General features: G+C 36.4%; 2 protein-coding genes and 1 pseudogene across 7 annotated transcripts; 2 read left to right on the top strand and 1 right to left on the bottom strand.

The window, feature by feature from the left end:
* Positions 1-3,717: 3,717 nt before the first annotated feature.
* LOC148909843 (uncharacterized) lies at positions 3,718-6,302 on the top strand (annotated as a pseudogene).
* A 45-nt stretch (positions 6,303-6,347) lies between these two features.
* LOC116295771 (uncharacterized) lies at positions 6,348-12,156 on the bottom strand. 2 transcript variants are annotated; one of them, XM_031703691.2, is made up of 3 exons: positions 12,064-12,150; positions 10,402-10,808; positions 6,348-8,634 (listed from the first exon to the last, which is right to left on the bottom strand). In XM_031703691.2, exon 3 carries the CDS (start codon positions 8,617-8,619, stop codon positions 6,751-6,753), a length of 1,869 nt encoding a protein of 622 aa, XP_031559551.1. In that variant the 5' UTR covers positions 8,620-8,634; positions 10,402-10,808; positions 12,064-12,150; the 3' UTR covers positions 6,348-6,750. The 2 variants fall into 2 exon arrangements, with proteins under 2 accessions (XP_031559551.1, XP_031559550.1); XM_031703690.2 differs by lacking the exon at positions 10,402-10,808 and having other exon boundaries at positions 12,064-12,156.
* A 1,279-nt stretch (positions 12,157-13,435) lies between these two features.
* LOC116295770 (islet cell autoantigen 1) lies at positions 13,436-21,021 on the top strand. Of its 5 annotated transcripts, none has more exons than XM_031703685.2 (9): positions 13,436-13,562; positions 14,366-14,451; positions 15,442-15,661; positions 16,699-16,771; positions 17,607-17,730; positions 18,112-18,310; positions 18,609-19,182; positions 19,297-19,407; positions 19,800-21,021. In XM_031703685.2, the coding sequence occupies exons 2-9, from the start codon at positions 14,408-14,410 to the stop codon at positions 20,369-20,371; spliced, it is 1,917 nt and encodes a 638-aa protein (XP_031559545.2). In that variant the 5' UTR covers positions 13,436-13,562; positions 14,366-14,407; the 3' UTR covers positions 20,372-21,021. The 5 variants fall into 5 exon arrangements, with proteins under 5 accessions (XP_031559545.2, XP_031559547.2, XP_031559549.2 ...); XM_031703687.2 differs by having other exon boundaries at positions 15,454-15,661; XM_031703689.2 differs by having other exon boundaries at positions 15,514-15,661.
* Positions 21,022-21,125: the final 104 nt, after the last annotated feature.

Here is a 21,125-nt window from a genome sequence, read left to right on the forward strand (position 1 = left end):
ACCAAGTAGCTTCAGTTTTTCTAGTAAGGTAGCATGCTCAATAGTGTCAAACGCCTTTCGATAATCTACAAATACCGCACCTGTCAATAATCCCTCATCCATATTCTTTCTAATGGAGTCTGTAACGAAATTTATTGCTGCTTGCGTGGAGTACTTGCGGCGAAAACCACATTGGTATTTTGACATAAGATTGTGTTCATTAAGATACTCAATTAATTGTACTTGAACTGCCTTCTCTAGGATTTTTGATAGCACTGGTAGAATGGAAATTGGACGGTAGTTGTCCATTTCGTCTCTCCCTCCTTCCTTGAATAACGGTATAATCTTTGCATGTTTCCAGTCAAGAGGAATTTGTTGTGTTCTGATGGAAAGATTTATAATAGACGTTACAGCTGCACTAATGTACACAGCTCCATCTTTTAACAATCGTGATGGAAGACCATCAAGCCCAGTCGCTTTGTTTGTCTTTAACTGCAAGAGTTGTTTACAGACAAAGCCGATATTAACTTCACTCAAGTGGAACTTGTGATTAGTAGATCTGCTAAGGGGAAAGAAGATTGTTGACGAATGATTTCTATTCACGCCTGATATCCGAGCTTTTACATCTGTGAAAAATTTACAAAAACTGTTAGAGATGCATTCTTTATCCGTGATAGTTTGACCATTGATCTTTAGTTGATTGATTGCATCTGCTTTTGGAGATTTACTCGGGAGAATTTTTTTAACTGCTTTCCAAAAGTTTCTCGGAGAGTCCATATTTTCTTCAATAAAGTTCCTATTATAGTCAGATTTTACACGCCTTATTGCAGCAGTAACTCGATTACGACATGAGCGATAAATGAACCAATCTTCGTCTTTCCCAGAAAGCTTTGCTTTACGTAAATGATAGTCTCTAGTGTGTATTAAGCATGAAATTTCTGGCGTCATCCAAGGATTAGAACAACCACGAACCTTTCTTGTTTTCACAGGAGCATGTAAATCACAAATTTTGGTAAAAATGCTTTTAAAATTATTCCAAGCATCATTAACACTATTAGAATAAGACACTGAGTCCCACGAAGCATTCTTTAGATCGTTCACAAAGGAATCTTTGTTGTATTTACTATAAGTACGGCCCGAAACCATGCGAGCTTGGAACTTTAAAGAATTCATTTTTATTTAAGCGCTGTTGTCTGTAAATACTGAGAATCACCAGGCAGTCTCGAAAAATTGAATTTCTTTTTATTCCACCAATCAAACCCTTTTGGTGAGCTATTTTCAAAAATAGCATTGAAACTTCCCGCAGAATTTTATTTCCTTCCAAATCCAAGTTCGTTGAAATGCCCTAAATTGAGCATCAGACAGGCACTGTGACTAAGCAAAAATCCTGCACTTTTGTTGTGCTCGTTCACAAAACCCAAAACTCGGTATTTATCGGTATTTACAGACAACGGCTCTTAAAAACTAAAAAGTGTTTTATTTATAAACTTATCAAATTTTTTTTGTATCATGAATACTTATACAAATAAAACTAGATAGTGAAGAGGCTCTTTTGTTCTTTTTCATTCTTCATGTTTTTGTCTGACTGAGCAAGAATTCCCGGGGGGGAGATACTCTTGCCCGTTTAGGGTAGGGATGTGCCGCTGAGCCCTCTAAACCCTGACCCTGTTCTACACTAAAATCGCTGAAATCCATACCCTGTTCTAGAGCAAGATCACTGAAAACCTTACCCTGTTCCGGTATTGCGAAAATAGATACCCTGTTCCAGAGAGGAGAGAGCATGATTTCAAATACCCTGTCCCAGAGCAAGTGCGATTTTATATACCCTGTTCCAGAGTAAAATCGCTGAAAACCATACCCTGTTTGGCGGCACGTACCTGTATAGCGAACATAGGGGAGTACCCCCCTCCCCCCCTTTATACTAATACAAAAGGGAAAGGATGCCATGAATTAATCACTCTCATTAAACCACCGATGAAGAAGTGTACGTTTTTTGACCCACCCACCCACCCACAAGCAAGCCAGGTTGATCCACATTCTGTCCCATTTATTGCTCTCCAGCCAGGATTTGTTCCAGGCCAGAGTTGCCTTTGCATACCTTAATATTAACAATAGATGGGGCAGAATATTTCACTATTTTGGTCTCTTTACACTGTACAAATTTGCAAAAAGTCTTTAAATTGATGGAAACACTTGGCAGGAAAGGATTCAAGTGCATTAGTAACAAAAAACAAGTTGGGTGGCCATAATAGTTGCTATTGCCAGAACATTCATTACACAAAGACAAATACACAAGAGACCATTTGTGTCTTTTGTGCAATGAATGTTCTGGTTGAGTGATAGCAACTATTAGTCACTAAATAGCTACTACCGTATTCAAAGTATATTAAATATATATATTATCAATGTAATCTATTGTTATGATAATCCTTGTCTCAGGATTGGTCTACGGCTGACTTAAATACCCTCTGCATGAATTATCTACCACTCCTTCAAGGGCGGATCCAGCCAAAATTTTAGGGGGGGGGGGGGGGGCTTATTGAGTTTCTTCTGTCAACACAACGGAAAATAATATAAAATCATCGTTTTTTTCTGCTGAAGGGAGGGCCTTCAGTCCCCCTTTACCCCCCCCCCCCCCCCTGGATCCGCCCTTGTCCTTGCAAGTAATCGGTAAAAGCACAACTGGTGCTTTGTTGCAATCCCGACCCAATCCTCATAATCTGTGTTCAGAGATGACACGTTCTTCTTCAAGGCCGGGTTCTTTTGCAAGTTTTTATCAGGTAAACTACTACGTCCTTTTAGGGGCAGCATATACAAATCTGCAAGCAGGATGGAGGCAAAAGCACCCGAGCAACATGACACTTTGCGTCGTATTTAAATACGATTCGGAGTGTTTATCCCCGTATCTAAATATATCAACAATGAAGAAGAGACAATATAATACCAAAATGTTTTAGGTCTGTTATTGATACCTAGGGTGCTTTGATAACTCTCACTCCCCCCCCAATAATATGTTTGTGGGTTGGTTTCATTAGTGTTGCGTTTCATCAACACAGTATCTAAAAATCTAAAAAACATCTATTAAGCTCTAGCTTTTGTATAAAAGCATGGGAAAATCACAACAGAGCTAGGCTCCAACTAGGTGAAAGCCCAAAAAGATCAAATAATTAGAATTTAGTAGCTCATTTTTGAGGAAGGCGGAAAACCGGAGAATCCGCGAAGAAAAATAACCCTCCAAGCATAGGAACCAACAAACAACTCTACTTACATACGACATCGAGATCGGCAGGACTCGCCGAGGGCCGCATTGCTGAGATTAAGCGGCGCATTGGCAATCATGCATGTTCATTTAACATTGGCATCTCATCAGCCTCAATGTCGCCATAGGTTGCAAGTGCCTTTCACTCGCCCCTACCCCCTAAAATTGACCCTGGGAGTCCATGTTCTGCCATGTTTTTTGTTTAATTCACATGACAGCAGTCTTGTAGGGTACAGAACTTTCTGTTTAAAAATCTGTCTGAACATCAATAACTACAGGTCTGAACATGTAGCTCACAGAATCATAAAGTATAAGCCTCAGGAAATTGTATAACCACAGGAAGTTGTTAAGTAAGAAGGATAAATAACATATATACCTCAGTAACTTAAAGCGGCTGGAAGTTTCTATTTGATCAAAACGTCAATTCATTATGTGTACTGATTATTTAATATATTATGAAAGCTTTTCATTGTTTTTGCGACTTATGCATGTCATATCCATCCTATGACTATATAGCCTTGTGATTTGCACAAGATTATAAGTTACAATTTCTTAGAAATATTCTACGGGAAATTCCCTACGGGAAATTCCCTAAATGGAATGAACCATTGGAACACACTCTTTGTGTAACACTTTAGCGTATATGAGGTAATTTTGTCTTTGCTTTTTTTACATCAATCGAAGAAAGATTTTATCAAATATACTGTAAACTTAGGGAAAATAGTCAAATCTCCGAAGAGAAGAAATCATTTCCCAATTTATGCGCGATGGAAAAGGCCACTGATTCACGTCAGGAATGTTCGATGCGAGTGTATGATATATCCATGGATCTGACCGATGAGGGACCGAATGTTGAACTTGTCGACGACGACACTGTAGTCAACCACGAGAAAAGGAATCGCTCCGAAACTAATGGTCCAATGCTTTGTATTCTATCTATTGGTCGTGAAAATATTGAGCTTCGACAAGATGATGAAGAAGATGCCGTTTTGATTGACGATAGGCGATTACCATCAAATGACGATACCGTCATCGATTTGAGCATCGACTCTAAAGCCTTAAGATTGCTAAGTGTTTTCCTTCTAGTTACATTGCAAAGGATACCGCGTCATTATTCCAAAATCGCTATCAAAGCCAGTTCACTTTTGGTCGCACAAGTGATTGCTGTGTTGCTACTCTTCGCTTCAAATCTTTACGAAAGTCGGAGTCTTTGGGAGTAATACTTTGACGGTAAACCAATTGGATACTACAGTGACTTCAGTGAAGAACATCCTATCAAATTTAAAGTTTCCAGTGCTTTACGTTGTTGGTATTTTTTATTTCCGAACGCGTCATCTCGAGAAGCTGCTGTCCGAGGTGAGGTTGACAAGAAGATACTGGAAACATGGTAGAAAAACGATTACCATTGCTATCGCAATAATGTTTTCGTTTTCTGTGCTTTTACCAGTGATTTGTAAAGCAATTCGAATGTCTTTACATACGAAATCAAGTCCCAGTGAGAATTACAGCTTGCGCAGTATCATATCTAACTGCCTTCTTTACATCACCGTACGAGCAATGTCTCTGTCAATAGTTTTTGCTTTTGTAGTGGTAATTTATTTAATCTATTGTCAAATTCGCCTTTTTAAAGAGCAAATTCTTAAGTGCCCCTGTGATTGCAAGACGTACGTTCGTGATGCTTTCGTTAACATTAAGCGCATGATCAAATACACGGAGAGGTATTTCCAGCCCTTTCTTGTCGTTCATCTTTCGATTTTTCTAACTTTGCTAATTCCCATAATTGTTTCTTGCGTTGAGCAATATGAAGCAGAAGCAAGCTATACTCGAAATTTTGAATCCGCCTCAAAATTAGAAGATCCCAAGATAATTATACCAACTAAAGCAACTATCCCAACAATAGTGGTTACAACGACAATGAGCGGTAATGCCCTGTATGAAGCGCAAGCCACGAACAACACAGGTGCACAAAAGCAATTGGACGACTCCTCCAAGAACTCGTGGCAAGAAAAAGTGACTGATTATAATGGCATAATAAGAATAATGATAGGAATAATTGAAGTTTTCCTTGAAATGCTTTCCATTTACAGTCTACCGATTATTTTACTTGGCAAGGTTGATAAATGCATCAAATCTATAATTTATGATATAGAGATGTTGAAGTTTTCAGAGCAGAAAGAGGGTATGTATATGTTTCAATCCCAAGAAGACGTCGACTTTTGGAAATCAGTAACTGCTGGTGCTCGAGGTATTCAGATAATGGGAATGAGTTTGACATCTTTTAAAGCGGTTCTTATATCCTTGTTGTTCCCATTTGTGACTCTTATGTTCAGAATTATGCTACGTCATGTTAATGTCAATCCATAAGCGTACCACTGACAAGACTCGAGAGTAACTCAGAACATGCGTACTCTTTGGTTGAGATGTAAACATACCAATTTTCCCACATTTTTCGGTCTGTATTATAAACATCATATCAGACTAAGGTCAAACGTCGAACTTCGCATGAACCGTAAGCATAGTAAAAAATGGATAATAAGGCGGTCTTTTTATACAGCTATTTCAAAATACGTTGAATACTGTATACTGCATAGTAAATAGTGTATGGCCAATACCGAAATGCATCGTGGGTCATAGACATTGTCTTAAGTGAGATAGATCATAATTATTTATCGTATTTTTTATTTTATTCTATATATATTCTCATATACATTATCTCCTATCGGGCCGATAAACCCACGTCTTTGTTAGTCTCATATGAGAAATGGTAGGTCAGTGGTTAGAGCATGGCAAAGGAATCGCCAGGGCACGGGTTCAAATCCCGTTCGAGACTCAGAATCCTTTGAATATTTTTTTGAAATAGCTGTACGTCATTAGATCCGCCAGGTTTGACCTTAGTCTTCGCCATATGATTTTTCAGGTTATTATAACGACATGATTCGGGAGATGTTTTTAAGCCGTCCTTATAGCCCAATATAAGTTTTCTTAAAAGCATGATATAAGTTGGAAAAAACAACAACAATTAAATCATTGCCATACATTAAATGTAACTGAGTTTGACACTGAAGTGTTTCAATTTTGTTTATAAGATGAAGTTTTATATAGATAAAACTCAGATTAAAATGTATATTTTAATTATGGCTTAGCCAACGATTGTACACGAGTTGGGATCCACGAATTGTGCGTAAATTACTTCGTTTTTAAACAAAACTACAAAACTTGAAGAGCATAATAACATTTAAGTATAATTAGCATTGTCAAAATATAAGATAGGTTAATTTACCGTGATTAAATAAACTGTTTATATTGTCTGAGTATAATTGTTTTCTAACGAGGCCTTCACATTAAAATGGGACCAAGAGAGTATGAATAAGTATTTATGCTCTATTGAATGGGACGGCATCGGAGTCGCGTTAAAAACGGAATTGAAAGATTTTCTTTTCTCTTCTGACTCCGATTCCGATCCTAAAAACATATCTATCGGGAGTGAATATGGCAAGTATAAGTTCGTCGTTTCATAATATGCTGCATTTTGAACCAGTCGAATCTTCATAAACTTCCACTTGTTGATCCCACTCTCCGATGATTTCGTTCCTGTTTTTCAGTGATTGCATTAACATTTTCTGTTCCAGTTCTTGCGTCTCCTGTATGTTATTCTGGTGAAGTAACAGTTGTTCTTTCCTTTTTCTAGCAGCTTCAAGTCTCTTATTTTCCTCTTCTTGCTGTCTTTCTTCATGAAGTTGTCTTTCTTTTTTGCCATCCCTTTGGGTCTTTTCTTTCAGACGCTTGGTTTGTTGATCCAAAAACTCCTGATTACTTTGAGCCGTCTCTGAAGTGCTTTCTTTCTTCGATCTTTCAGCATCTAAAATCTTTTGCCTCTCATTTTCAAGCCTTAGTCTTTCAGCTTCTTCTCGTTCTTTGAGTTTTTCTTGACGATTCTTTTTAGCCTCTTCTTTAAACTTTTGCTCATGCTTCAAATGCTCTTCTTGCAAAGCTAAAAGCCGTTGAGCTTCTTCAAGTGATCTCTGAACACCGACCTTCTTGTTTTCTTGCAAATTCATCTCACGTTGAGCACTTAATAGTGCTTGTTCTTCTTCTCTTTGGCGTTTCTGTTGTTGTTCTTTGCGCTTCTCAGCTATTTCGAAAGTCCTTTTTTCTTCCTCCTTTCTTTTTTCTTCAAACATTTGAAACTTTTCTACATCGCGTAGTGATTTCTCTGCTTCCCTTTCATTCAACTCTTCTATGTAACGATTCCAATCATTTTGAAGCTTTGAAAGCTTCTCCAGTCTGTTACTTTTCTCTCTGACATAAATATCTTTTTCTTGTTCCATTCTCGACTTCGCTGCATCTTCTCTTTGAATCTTGAATTGTAGTTTAGCTTCCTCTGCTTGTTTTCTCTTTTCTTCCTCTAACTTTAGTTTCTCGTCTAATAAGATTTGACTTAGTTCTTTCTTGTGGAGTGCTTTTGATTCGATTATTTTTTCAAGCTCTAAATTCGCTGCCTCGCTCTCAATTGCTTCTCTTGCCTCTTCTTCCTGGACGCGCTTTCGTTGTTGCTCTTCTCTCCTAGCAAAGATATGATCGGTAGTTTCTTTGTCAAACGCTTGTTCATTTTCCTTCGATTGTCGGCTTCGCTCTGCCAATTCCTGGTCAGCTCTTTTTTTCTTCTCCTCTTGTTCACGAATGTAAACCGCTTCGTTTTCTTTCAATTTTGCAAGATAACGCTCGTGCTCAGCTAGCTTCTTGGCAGCCTTCTCGACCTCTGACTGCTGTGTCGCAATTGTTCGTTCTTGTACATTTTTAACTCCCTCTTGAAAAGTCCTAAGTTTTGCCATTGCTTTGTTTTCTTCCTCCTTGAGTTTTTCTTGGGCAATCAGAAGCATCTTCCTTTCTTTTTCCATCCTATCTTTTTCAACCTTGATAAGCTTTTGATTTTCAGTTTCAAGATCTTGTCCAACTGCCTCCTTAGACTTCTTCTCCGCTTCTAGCCTTCTCTTCTCCACTAACTGGGCTTTCTTTTGCTCATTCTTAGATAGCGCATCATATAGCTTCTTCTGGTTTTCCTGAAATTTCTTTAAATTTTCTTCGTGAAGGGCAAGGTTTTTTTTGTTTTCTCCTTCATATAACTCCTTCTGCTTGGCTGCCTCCTTTAAAGTTTCGTCTAACTGCTGTCTTCTTTCTTCTGAATCAAATATTTCTTTCTCGACTGCCATTTTCGACTGGCATTCTCCCAGTGCTTCTTTCTGACGTGCTGACTTTTGGCTTACAGCATTTTCAGCATACCTATTCTCTTCTTGTTCCCAAGATAACAGATACTCAACCATTTGTTCTTCACTCACCCTGTTGGGCACGATGTCTTGGATAGATCCGGAAAACTCCGCCATGATCTTTTATGATTTCTGGAGGAAATAAAAGGGTCAAGTGATAAAGTTAAAACAACGCCTGATTTCCTTATATATAATTTATTGTTTTCATTGCAAAATAATACACGTTAAGACCGTTAACACTCATGTAAATGATATGATTGGTCGTGATGTTTTAGCAGATACCTCTGCCATCTTCAGTGAAGCCCAAATGGTCTCGGCTTTGGTCTCATGGGCTATTGACTCGTAGACCATGTGGGAGAGAGGTTTTAGTATAAACCTACCTATCGGTCAAATAAATGGATACAAAATATTATGATATCAGGTTGAAATAATGTATTTTTTGAGTTGTTTTGGTGTTGAAAACTGACGGGCACTTGCACGCAGGATTTGAGATAGACTATCAGTAGGTTTATACTAAAGGCCAGACTATCTATAACCAGAATTACCTAAATGAAGTGCTTTTTCACTAAAATGTCTCGAAATATCTTCAAACGCAACCATACATACAATTATACCAAGAGAAAATGAACTAAGAGAAGGAATCTCACTTGAAAATAAAAATGTTAGGCCTCATTTAGGCTTAGAAATAGTACTCTGCTGAACTGAAGAAAGCTATTTTAGGTGGAGCCGGGGGAATAGGTGGGGGCTTTCCTTAACCCTCCCCCTCCCCCACCACTAAAAAATTTAAAATTGAGAGAAGAAAAAGCTTGAAAAGCTGAACTCTATGAAAATACACAAAGCCCACAATAGTTGTTTTCCCTGCCCTCCCCCTATCATAAAACTTCAGTAAAATTCTATTTTGAGTCTTTCCAAATTGGACTCAAGGAATGAATTCATTGTGTGACTTAGAAATTTAAGGAATGAATTCATTGTCTGACTTAGAAATTTTTTTCTTTTATTCCACAATCACAATCACAATCGTAATATTGAATATTTTTGACAAAAGGCAAAGAAATTACATTGGTTTGTCATATTTCGTCCTTTTGGTGCTTGAACAAAAGTCAAACAAAAATCCCTACAAAAAATATTTTTTCATGTGTTAGAAAAATGAACTTTTTCTAAAAAATTGATATAACCTAGATTTTTAGGAGGGTTTTAGGGTTTTGCCCTCCTGAAGCTCATAACTTGTATGGTTCTTCAATAAAGTATTGTAGATTTTTCAGCGGGTTCTGAGGGCCACATATATTTGTATCGAACATTCAAAAGTAGCCAGTCACCCAGATATTATTATGAGATAGTGGCCATAATCATTCAGAGCATAATACAATTATAGGGAGCTTAAACATTGACAAACAAAGTGTTCAGTAATCCATACATTTCTTATTAAGTTTTGGAGTTTTTGAATGGCTTTATATATCTCGATCACTATTGACCCGATTGACACCAAACTTCGAGATTTTGTACAGATCAATGTGCTCTTTCTTACTATGTGGATTTAATGTTGATTATCACAATAACAAGATATGCCAAAGCCAGCAATGAACAAAAACAGTGTCAAGATCAAGACTTTCATTCTTTTGAATCTTTATAAATAATGCCCATAAAAAAGGCTTGGGATGTAGAGAGAAAAATACAAAAAGCAGTATGTCTATCAAGCTTTGATGACTTCCTTGAAAAAGGTAATAAAAGCTTTAAAACAAAACTTAAAAAATCTATGTGAAATATCTATCTAAAATAGATTCTGAGCAAGCACAGGCAGCCCAATCTCTTGTACTGTAAAAGTATCTTTTGCAGCCATTCTTAGTGTTGGTCCAAATGCTTCCCTCCTCAATAATGTCTGCTCAATGGATCACTACATACCTTTCCCATTCTCTAGCCAATCGTAGCCATGTTAACCAATTGACATTAAAAACACATACGAAATCTGCGCCTTGGTCTTCCATTTCCATCGGAAAAAAGATTGGAAACTGAAATTTAACAATGCCTGATTCTCTTGTCCTAATAATGAGGGTTATTTCCTTGATTATACTGGAAGCTTCACTACAAACAAAGTGAAGAACCTTCTCAATTACAAGTTTCTTGAGATTGATGCACTCAAATTTGCAATCCTCTTTGGAGGGCCGTGAGTGAGCTCTTTGTATGAAGGATAAATGTAGCTTGCTGGCTCCTTAAAATATCTACTCCAAATGTTCTTGAAATGTTTGCTTGATTCACCAAAGAACAAATATATAGTTGAAGAAGTATATAGTACTACATATACTCTCTCTCTAAAAAAAAAAAAAAAAAAATTTTACATATACTCTCGAAGCAATTTCATGACAGGTGATCAGTGACACTTTTGTCTTGTTGTATTGAACTTATGCTCCTCTGATCTTCAGTATTCAATCTCAATCTTTTTTTATTAGTTCATATTTTTAGGAATTAATGTCTCTAACAAAGTTCACTTTACGCTGTTCTGCTTGTTTTGAAGCTCTTTAAAGCTTCAGTGAGCACTTGTAAAAAATTCTTATGCAGATAAATATAAAACTTGAAGCGTTTAAATATTGTCAGATCATTGATACGTCGATTTCAAATTATTTTAGCAAAGGACAGGCGACTTCCAAAAGAAGAAAAAAAACTTTCTTGACCAGAATAAACGCTACACACTACACATAACCTATATAGTGATTGGTCACTGCAGGACAATCGCTACAATTTTATTGGCTCTATTGGTATTTCGACAGAACAATGGGAAAGCAATGTAGTGCTCCATTGGGCAGACGTTAGTGGGGAGGGATTTTCAGACCGACACTAAGAACGACGGCAAAGGAGACTATGTAAAATTAGTACTTATATATATTTTAAAAACTTACCTGGATAACCTTTTGTATCTTACAACAAGTTATCCAAGTAAGTCATTTTTATTCATAAAAGCTTAAAGAGCTCCTCACTGATGACACTGATGAATGAAATACTTTGTTTTCTATAATAATTATTGTAGTCTTCTTTGATTTTTCTACCATATTGTAAAAATATAATAATGACACTAAATTTGCGATTGGAAAAATATTTTCACAATCACTAGCCCTGGGGCGGGGAACAATAAGTGAGAATTAGACTTGCAAAAATGTCTCACCTAGCAGGGTAAGGCAGGGAATTAGTACGATATTAGGCAACACCTCAAATCTAAAGGGTAGTCAGGGGTGGGATTTCCACTGATAGTTTGGTGCATTACAATAAAAACGAAAGCGATGCATTTTGACTAAAGTCAAAGTGTGGGTTACCTTTGATTTTGGGAGGGAATGCAAAAAATTTTGGCCACATTTGTAGCCTTAACATAAATAGCACTTACATGTTGATTTACATTGTAATTTTAAAATAAATTAATATCTGAAAAACCAGGTTGAAGTGGTCGAAATTGTAATGGACGGTGAGCATGAAGATTGTGCGAAGGACAATGTGCACGAATTTACGGGGGGAAATACGCTTATAAAATAAATCTTTCGTACAAATAGTAATGGCCGATATGCTAAGATCGTTTACCTCGAGAAAGTAGTTCTGGTGAGTTGAAGGACGAGACAAATACTACGACAAACACCAGCGTTTGAAAGATCAAGCATCAACTATCAGAAGCATAAAAACACACTACGTCACTGAGTCACGTGAGTATACTACACAGGTAGGCCCGGTACTGCAGAATATGTTAAACTGACTGATCGAATCTTCGAGCGGCGAGGTGAATATTCACCATAATAGTATTCAGTATTTCTAACGCAAGCGACTTTAATAAATAACTGAGAGAGAGCTTTTTTGTCTTTTCAAATCTTATTTATCTCTTCAAGCGGCACAAATCGACAAACGAGCGTGCGCGTGCGCGATTATATTCACCTTATATCATGGAGTAGTCAATCGATAAAAATCGATATCGATTTTGCCGATCGATAAATCGATAACAATCGATACCGCTGATTTGATTGATATCGATTGTATCGATCAATCGTTAAAAATCGAACTCACACTAAATTTTTGTATCGATTTTTATCGATTGATTGATTATATACATATCGATTTTTTTCGATTTATGTTCTTGAACAATTTCTATCGATGATCGTACGAGGGTCGTGTGGCTACGGATTTACACCACCGGCAACTACTCTTTCGTAACCATAGCTTGACACAAACTAGGAGTTTGTTATAGTGATCAGTGAACAGACAGCAAAAGTACTTGGATAATTAGCTGCCTGATCTACATATAATTACTTGTGAATTAATAGTTATAAAATCTATTGCACTATCATCGATATTTTCGAAAACTTTCCGTGAAATAAAGCTGATTATATGATTGTACTCATTATTGGATCGAATTAAAGCTGTCAAATCTTGATCGATAAAAATCGATTAAATCGATAAAAATCGAACTCACACCAATTTTTTTTATCAATTTTAAACGATTTCCCATAAAAATTGATACAAATCAGCTGATTTCTATCGATTTTTATCGATTGACTACTCCGGGCTTATATTCACTTTTACGAGGGCGGATTCAGAAATTTCATATCGAAAACTTTTGTTACCTTTGAAATATCTTTGTTATTATTATCATCATCATCATCATTATCATCATCATTATTATTATTATCATTATTATTATCAATTCTACTAGTAAAGCAATAGTAAAATCTCAGAGGTATAACAGGGGGGTACGGATCCCACCGACCGGGTACCCTCCCCCTGGATCCACATGTCGCTGATACCATTGTGACGCTTCCCACTGAAAAAAAATCGCACGGTTTAAAACTAGCCTTGGGAGCGGAAAACCGTGTGAAATTAATCCCCATAACATTAGTCTCCTAGGGCCTTTGCCCCAGGTATAGCTATGCATAAATTATCATAATCAATAATCTTCTTACGTGTCTTTTTTCTGGGTATGCGTGCGCATCTGGTCGCCATGTTTTCTTGTAGATGAGAAGGAAAGGAATTTTCTTGCTTTTTATCAAATTTAAGTGATTTCTTGAGACACAAAATGTGATGGATTACTAAAGGTAAGTTTTCGTTTCATCTTATCGTTTTTATGTGTGATTTATTGGCTTCATAAAGGGAAAATCTCAACGAAATTCAACTTGAATCTTTGCCTCACTGGCCTGAAGAGTAAGAGGTCACCTGCTCCCCTATGATTCAAATTCTCCTGCTTGAATTTATATTTCTTTTAAAGCCAGGTTTCTATGTTTTAGTGTTCCAGGAACAAAAAACACTTAAAGCTTTTATTTTTTGCTTTGATGCTAAATAAAAACTTATATTTGATATCATTAAGATTATTTGAGTTTAGAAGTTCACTAGTAAATTTATACTAGATGATTTGATTCGATATAATTTACGAAATAATTTTTTAAAAACAGTTTGGGAGGTAAAAATGTTATTGCTTCTTAGTTAAATTCAATACGTTTTAAAATTTTGAATGATTCGATTGGCATTTGGTATTGTCTTTGGTCTTTGTGACTAATCATTTGAATAAAGCTCACTTTAATTTTTGATGTCTTCATTTCGTTAGAGCATTTTTACGTTTTTATTAAACTTAAGCTTAAGACTATCATGATACATGATCATCTTATACACATATGTATTTTGCTTTGAAACTGCTTTACAACTTAGAGCTTTATTTTACAGATTTTCGACACTTAATGAGCTTATGTTATTTTTTCTAAGTTTGTTATAGTTTCTAACTTATCTTGAATCATTACATTACACTTTGTATATGCTTACGTTTATGCATTTCCAATTCCAATTCCATTTTTAAATTTATGACACAAGACTTCCAATTAATTTATTGTTTTTACTATATCTAAAGCTAATTATTTAGGATAAGGAGAATATAAACAAAGACCTCAAGATGCAAAGTTCTTACCATTCTTTACCTCAAGAAGCTGATGAAAGGTAATTATTCTTGATTATGGTACTTCCAATTAAGTTCATAATTGAATACGCTAATCTAAGACAAGGAGTTGAAGTATTTGAATGCATAAATCGCACTGTCTCCATAAATGACATTCACATACTAATAACGAACATTGACATGCATCTGCCACAGTGCTGTCTGTTTTAAGGATGTTCATGGAGAAATTCAAAGAAAAAATGTTGATTTTCTGAAACTTTGCCACTTGATAAAACAACGTGAAACACAAAAAATAAGCCAGAAAATAGAAGACCAGAGTGCAATCCTGCAAGTAAAATGACTTAGAAGTCAATTTCAGCACCTATACTATTGTGAGCTACAGTACAGTCATAGAATGGTGAAAACATCATGATGAGTGTGCATGTAATAAAGTCTTTGTAGAAAGGCTTCTCATGAACGATGCCTGCAAACATCCTTAAGAATTAGGCAACAAAAAATGTACAAACAAAGCCAAGTTCTACCTTGTTTATAGCAGAAGCCTCTTACTTTTATGTAGAAAATAACTAAATATATGATCACATCCTTTCAATGTTTGGCTAAATCCTTAGGCCCTGGCTAAACGAGGGAACATGTTTCCAAAAACATGTTTCCCTAAATGTTTCCTAAGGTGGAAAAACTGTCAGGAAACATCAGGAAACAATGTTTCCATGCTTCTTGGAAATATGAAATGTTTCTGCCGCACAGCGAAAACATTTTTTGAGTCTTGGAAGCAAAATTTGTTGCACGCAGCAATGCTGCACATGTGGCTAAACTGGGAAACATCAAGGAAACATGTGAGCGGTAAACATGGCCCTAGCAAAAAATTAGGACCGACTTATGCAAAGAGCTGGGTCACTGAAGGTGTAAAACGGGAATGGGATTTGTCTATTTTGCCCTGGGAAAATGGGATTTAGGTCACTGGGAATGGGGAAAAACAACAAAATGGGAATGGGAAAATGTTAAAAAAAAGTTTGTATTTCAATAATTTTTAGCTATGATCGTAGTTTTGACCGTTATCAAGATAATGAGAATCAAGAAGTCAGTAACTATGGCTACAATTACAGTAACTACAGACCACCACCACCAAGTGGTTTAAAAGGCAAAGTAGAAAGCAAATATTGGCATACAAAGCAGGCTGTTATTCAAAAGCTGGGCAAGGAACAAGATGTTTTTGTAGTTGCAGGAGATGCCGAAGTTGATGCAAGGCTTCAGGTAAGGATACAAATTATTCTTTCTTTCTGTCTTTCTAGTCCTGTGATCTGTCACAGACTTTAGCATGCAGGTGAGAAGTTATTTGAACAGCTTCAAAAGGATTCCTTCAAAAACTAATGAAAAATTCATGAACCTTTGATCCAATTAGAACAACCATACAGAACTTGTCAAAAGCAAAGACCTTTATAGTTTGATAGCTATATGTTCCTTGATCACTGTCATGATCAGTCGGCAAAAAAATGCAGGGCTTAGTTGACAAACTTTTGAGGGTGTTCAATGATCATGCATTAGTCTGTCCTTTATGTAAGGCTATTTATCTCTAATCAAGTCAAAGCTTTGTATTGTATTTTGGCTGCATAGCAGCTGCCAGAGGTGCCTTTTTCATTGCATTCAGTTCAATCCTGTTGAACTGAACTGTACTTGCTGTGCAAATGTTTCTTTTTACATGAGACACGATTTGGAATAGAAAGGTGTACACAAACTTATTTAAATCAAAGTGGTACGAAGAAAGTCACTCATATTCCATGCCTTGAGAAAGGCAAACACTCAAATCAAAATCTACTAAGCTGAAAAGAATCGCTTGAAGTATTTCTTAAATCAAATAGAATTTGTTAAACGAAGGTCAAATTTGTAAACGTAATTTACCCTCGTTCATTAAAATCAAAAATTCCGCTAGAAATCGGCTAGTGTTTCATGACAAGCTATAGTGAGAATACTATTCAAGATTGCCCATAAGGTTTACGGTACTTTGACCTCTTTACTTTAACTACATGTAGGTTTTTATGATTTGTTATCCAGAACAAAAAACTGTATAACAAAAGAATATTCCATGCATACGAGCGGGGTCCACACTTTGTGCATAAATTAAACACACACGTATGAGCGAAGCCCGTGCGTGGAGCCCGTCAAATTCCCACGCGTGTTGACCCTGAAATAACTTCTGGCCTGTACTGTACTTCAGGAGCACACACACACTTTTATATGTTTACTCGTTTTTTATATTTTGATAACCAATGCATCTTAATATTTACTTTCAGGCATTTAAGCACATTCAGAAAACCTGTATAGATCTGTTAAAAGCTGTAGAAATTTATCAAAACAGAATATTTGGTAGGTAGAAATAATTTTGAGAATAAGTTGAGGAGGTAACGTCATTCTTGTCAGAGAATGGTTGTTTTAATTAACTATTTTCATATTTATGTGATCCTTATGTACAGCTATTTCAAAAAAGGTTGAATACTAAATACTCAATAGTGCATTCCAAGACTGAAGTACATTGTGGGTCATAGTGACATTGTCTAAAGTAGGATTAATAATAATTATTTATTCTAATTTTAGTGTATTCCACCTGAAACAGTACTAACTAAAGGTAGAGAGTTAATTGCTGTATATTTACTTTTTATTTCAAATTAACGAGACTAACAATGCCTTTTGGTCTTGGAATGCACTATTCAGTATGCAGTGATCAGTATTCAACCTTTTTTGAAATAGCTGGATACAGTACAGCTTGAATTCCAGATATCTGGGTTTTGAGCCAACCATTTTTTAAGATTGTCAGTAATGTCATGATGAAGGGTGGATCCAGGATTTCCCAAATTAGCCAATCACCATTGAGTATTTACAGTATTGTGGGTAATCGTTGCGATCATCCAGAGATCTGCTCGCGATCAAATGTTCACCTGTTTCTGGGCTGTACTGTAAACAATAGAATCTTTATAAATTCTCACATTTTCCTCTTTAAAATCATATAAATTATCGTACTTTATACGAGTTTGTGTATGATACAGGAGTGTTTAAAACCCAGAATTCACTAACTCATCTGTTATGCAGCGTTAAAAATATGATTGGTGAATTTGATTTAAAATTTGTTTGGGTGGCCTTAGTTGATGTATATTTTCTGTTCTTTTTATTATTAACTTATTGACATGGCTGCTTTTATTTAAAGCATTATCCCAAGATGAAAATGAAATGGGACGTTTCCTTAGAGAACAAGGCTCACAAGATAAATCCAAGGCTGGGAAAATGATGATAGCCGTTGGCAAATCACAAAGTTACACAGCTCAACAAAGGTTAGAAGTAATACTACCATATCTTCTTTAGAAACATATTTAGTTACTAAGCCAAATGTAAAAACTAATCTTCAGTTCACCATACGTTCTGACAAATTTCCTACTAATAGAAAAAAAGAAATAAAAACTCTGCAAGCTTAGTTTGATTTTTTGTTGTACAAAGGATTTGGGTATTTTACCCCGGAAAAATTGGATTTAGTTCACCAGGATTTAAAAAAATATATATTTCTTTCTAAGATATTTCTTTTAAAAAGTTTGGGATTTGTGTGATGGAAGTGGGATTTCCTTGTAAAAAAAACTTGAAGTGGGAAATGGGATTCACATGACTTTGAGTGAATGCAATCTGGAAGGTCTTTATTGATCTTTCTATTTATTTTGTAGGCTGAGCTTACGAACCCCTCTTGTGAGGCTTTATCAAGAAGTTGAGACGTTCAGATACAGAGCCATATCAGATACATTAATGACTGTCACTCGCATGGAGAATTCTAGGACAGAATACAGAGCAAGTCTTCTGTGGATGGCAGATCTTTCTAAGGAACTTGACCCAGAAGAATGGAAGAGACTAGACAAGTTCAGAGAGGTACTAGTAGACTGATTGATTTTTCTGTTTTTTTTTACCACTGACTGTACTGCAAATAGATTTAATCATACTAATAAAGAGGCATGTTAGCATCCTACAAATTTGAGACAATTATATTTTAGCCTGCATAGAGGCCCAAAAGAGATGGGAGGGGGGAGGGGCTGTGGGGAAGGGGATGCCCCTGCCCTCTGGACAACTACGCAGCCTGTTCTATTTTTAAAAAGATCCACTTCAAATGTTTCAGAAACAATATTTCTTTCATGCAATATATTATATCATATCATCATTGCTTTCCCAGGTTCAATGTAAAGTGAAAACATGCAAAAAGAAGTTTGAAAAGAACAAGCATGACGTAATGCAGAAGGTGGATCTTCTTTCAGCCAGTCGCTGTAATCTGTTATCTAGCACACTAGCAGCATATCAACAAGCAATGCTTAAATTCTGGGAAAATACATCCAAGAGCATGAACCAAGTTGCAGAACAGTTCAAAGGATACCCTACTTATCAATTTCAAATGCTGAAAAGTTTAAATCCAATGATGGATCCTGATGAAAAGGGATCTGAAGAAACTAAAGAGATCAAAGGTGATGAAGAAACAAGTGCCGAGAAGAAAGACACAGGCAGCCTAGAGGAAGCTACTGAACAAACAGAACAACGTTCCAATGTGGAAAATGATGATGATGATAAATTGATATGCCTGGACCATTCTCCCACTGCAGAAAAACCAGCGAATAAAGAGGATGATGATGATGATGCATTGCTTGAGACCGACTTGTTAGGGGATGTCTCTGAGCAGAAAAATACATCACCACACTTTGATCTTCTCGGAGAAGATGAAGAACTTCCCCCAAAACTAGGTCATGGAACTGGAGGTTAGATTAGTAACCAATTCTTTTTCTTTTCTTTAGCTGACCTAATGCTCAGCTCAATAAAAAATACTACAGTAATTGATAATGTGCTTTACTCTTATTAACATTTTTCTTTAGGAGGCGATCTATTAGGTTCATTAGAGGATACCAATCCAAGTCATGATCCACCAAGCTACGAGGCAGCTCAAGACCTCCTTAGTCTACATGATTCTTATCAGTCAAGTGCAGGTATTTATGTCTTCCTCGTTTTGATTCTTAAGCTGAATGTGCAGACTATAGACCCCTTGGCCCTAAAGGAATTGTTCTGGGGGACAAAACAATGGATTTTTTATGCATAAGAAAAGACGGCCTATTGATTTGTCCCCCAGAACAATTCCTCTAGGAAATCAATACAAGGCATTTAGGCAGGGCATTAGAAGTTGAAACTCATGATTTACAAGAAAACACTCTGGCTTGATGTACATTGTTACAAATTGAACAGCGCCCAACTCTCTATGCTTTCATATTTGCATTTGCATTTGTTTTTGAGTTGTTCGAACGGGAATTTGGTTGATTTATAGTTTATGATAGACTGTTGAAAAGTGGTCAAACAATATACTAATGATGAGCATGCTGTATAGGCAATAATGTTGGCCGTACTGAAGCTGGGCAGACTTCATCCATTACTGCTGATGACCTATTGTTTGGATCACCAAGCAAAAGTCTTGGTGATAGAACAGACCTTGACTTACTGAGTGATGTATTCTCGGATGGACAGTCATGTAAACCTGACGTTAACAGCTTCAGCAGCAAATGGAATGAGCTGTTCGGTGATAGTCCAAAACCACAAATGCCACCAAACAGTGCAGATTCTAATCATCCTGGTTATTTGCCTTCTGATTTGATGGACAGTTTAGCTGGCATGGATCCTTTTGGGGATTCTTCTAACATGGGTAAATCGGCACCAGAATTACCAAGTGGCAATTCTGCCAATAAACCTAGCGGTCGTGGTCCTTCAAACGGAGTTTCCAAACAACCGGCATTGAAAGCGAGTCTGGGAGGAATTCTGGGAGGCAAAGCTGGAAAAGAAAAGAACAAAGTATCTGGGACTGACCAGTCAGCTTGGTTTAACCTGTTTTCAGATCTGGATCCACTTGCTAATCCTGATGCTATCGGACAAGGCAAAAAGAAGGAAGACGAACGGTCTTGTTAAGTTGTTCTATTGAAACTTTGATCTCCTTTTGAATGAAGAACTGAATATGTTGGTATTTTCACCAAGTTAATCTCTGTCACAAAAGAGAAACTACTATTAATATGCAAGGCATTTATACTGTTGTGTCAACATTTTAAAACCTTCATAATTAGCAGCAAACCGCATTATATAAATTATAGTTACAAAGTATTTTAAACTTAAGGTGTACACAAAGGATTTCCATTCCAGACTTTTTTCAAAATGGTTCGAACCATTGAGGAATTTTGTACTTCTGGTCGAACTTTTTAAACTATTATTTCAACAAGGTTAATGGATCAAGTTACTTTAGTGTTTTGATCTCGATCAATAACTCAGCCTTACCTCCAGTCTTCTATAGTCAAGGCTATTATCGCAATAGATGTGATAAAATAAGGAACCTTTATGGAGATGGATAAGACTAAGATCTATTTGATAAACACCTAAGCAGATATGTTTCTCAGCTCTAAGGAGATGTACATGTATTCTAATTTAACCCAATTGCAAGCAGTTGTATTAATTTATTAATAAGATATAAATACCATGTAATCAAATAGTAACAAAGAAATTCAGATTATTTCTGTAAACTAGGGTTCAGTATTTATGGAATAAGCATTAAAAACATTCTCAGACGAGCCTGGTCTTTTCATTAATAATTCATAGGTTTATGGGCACTTTTCGGATCACGAGGATGGCTTTTGAAACCTAGTGGGTGTCTCAAAATAGCTGGAAGAATTTA

This window comes from Actinia tenebrosa, unplaced genomic scaffold (genome assembly GCF_029948245.1).
Source record: "Actinia tenebrosa isolate PJP-AT-01 unplaced genomic scaffold, QUT_ActTen_1.0 PGA_scaffold1__47_contigs__length_23844297, whole genome shotgun sequence".
In the NCBI taxonomy this organism is placed as follows: Eukaryota; Metazoa; Cnidaria; class Anthozoa; order Actiniaria; family Actiniidae; genus Actinia; species Actinia tenebrosa.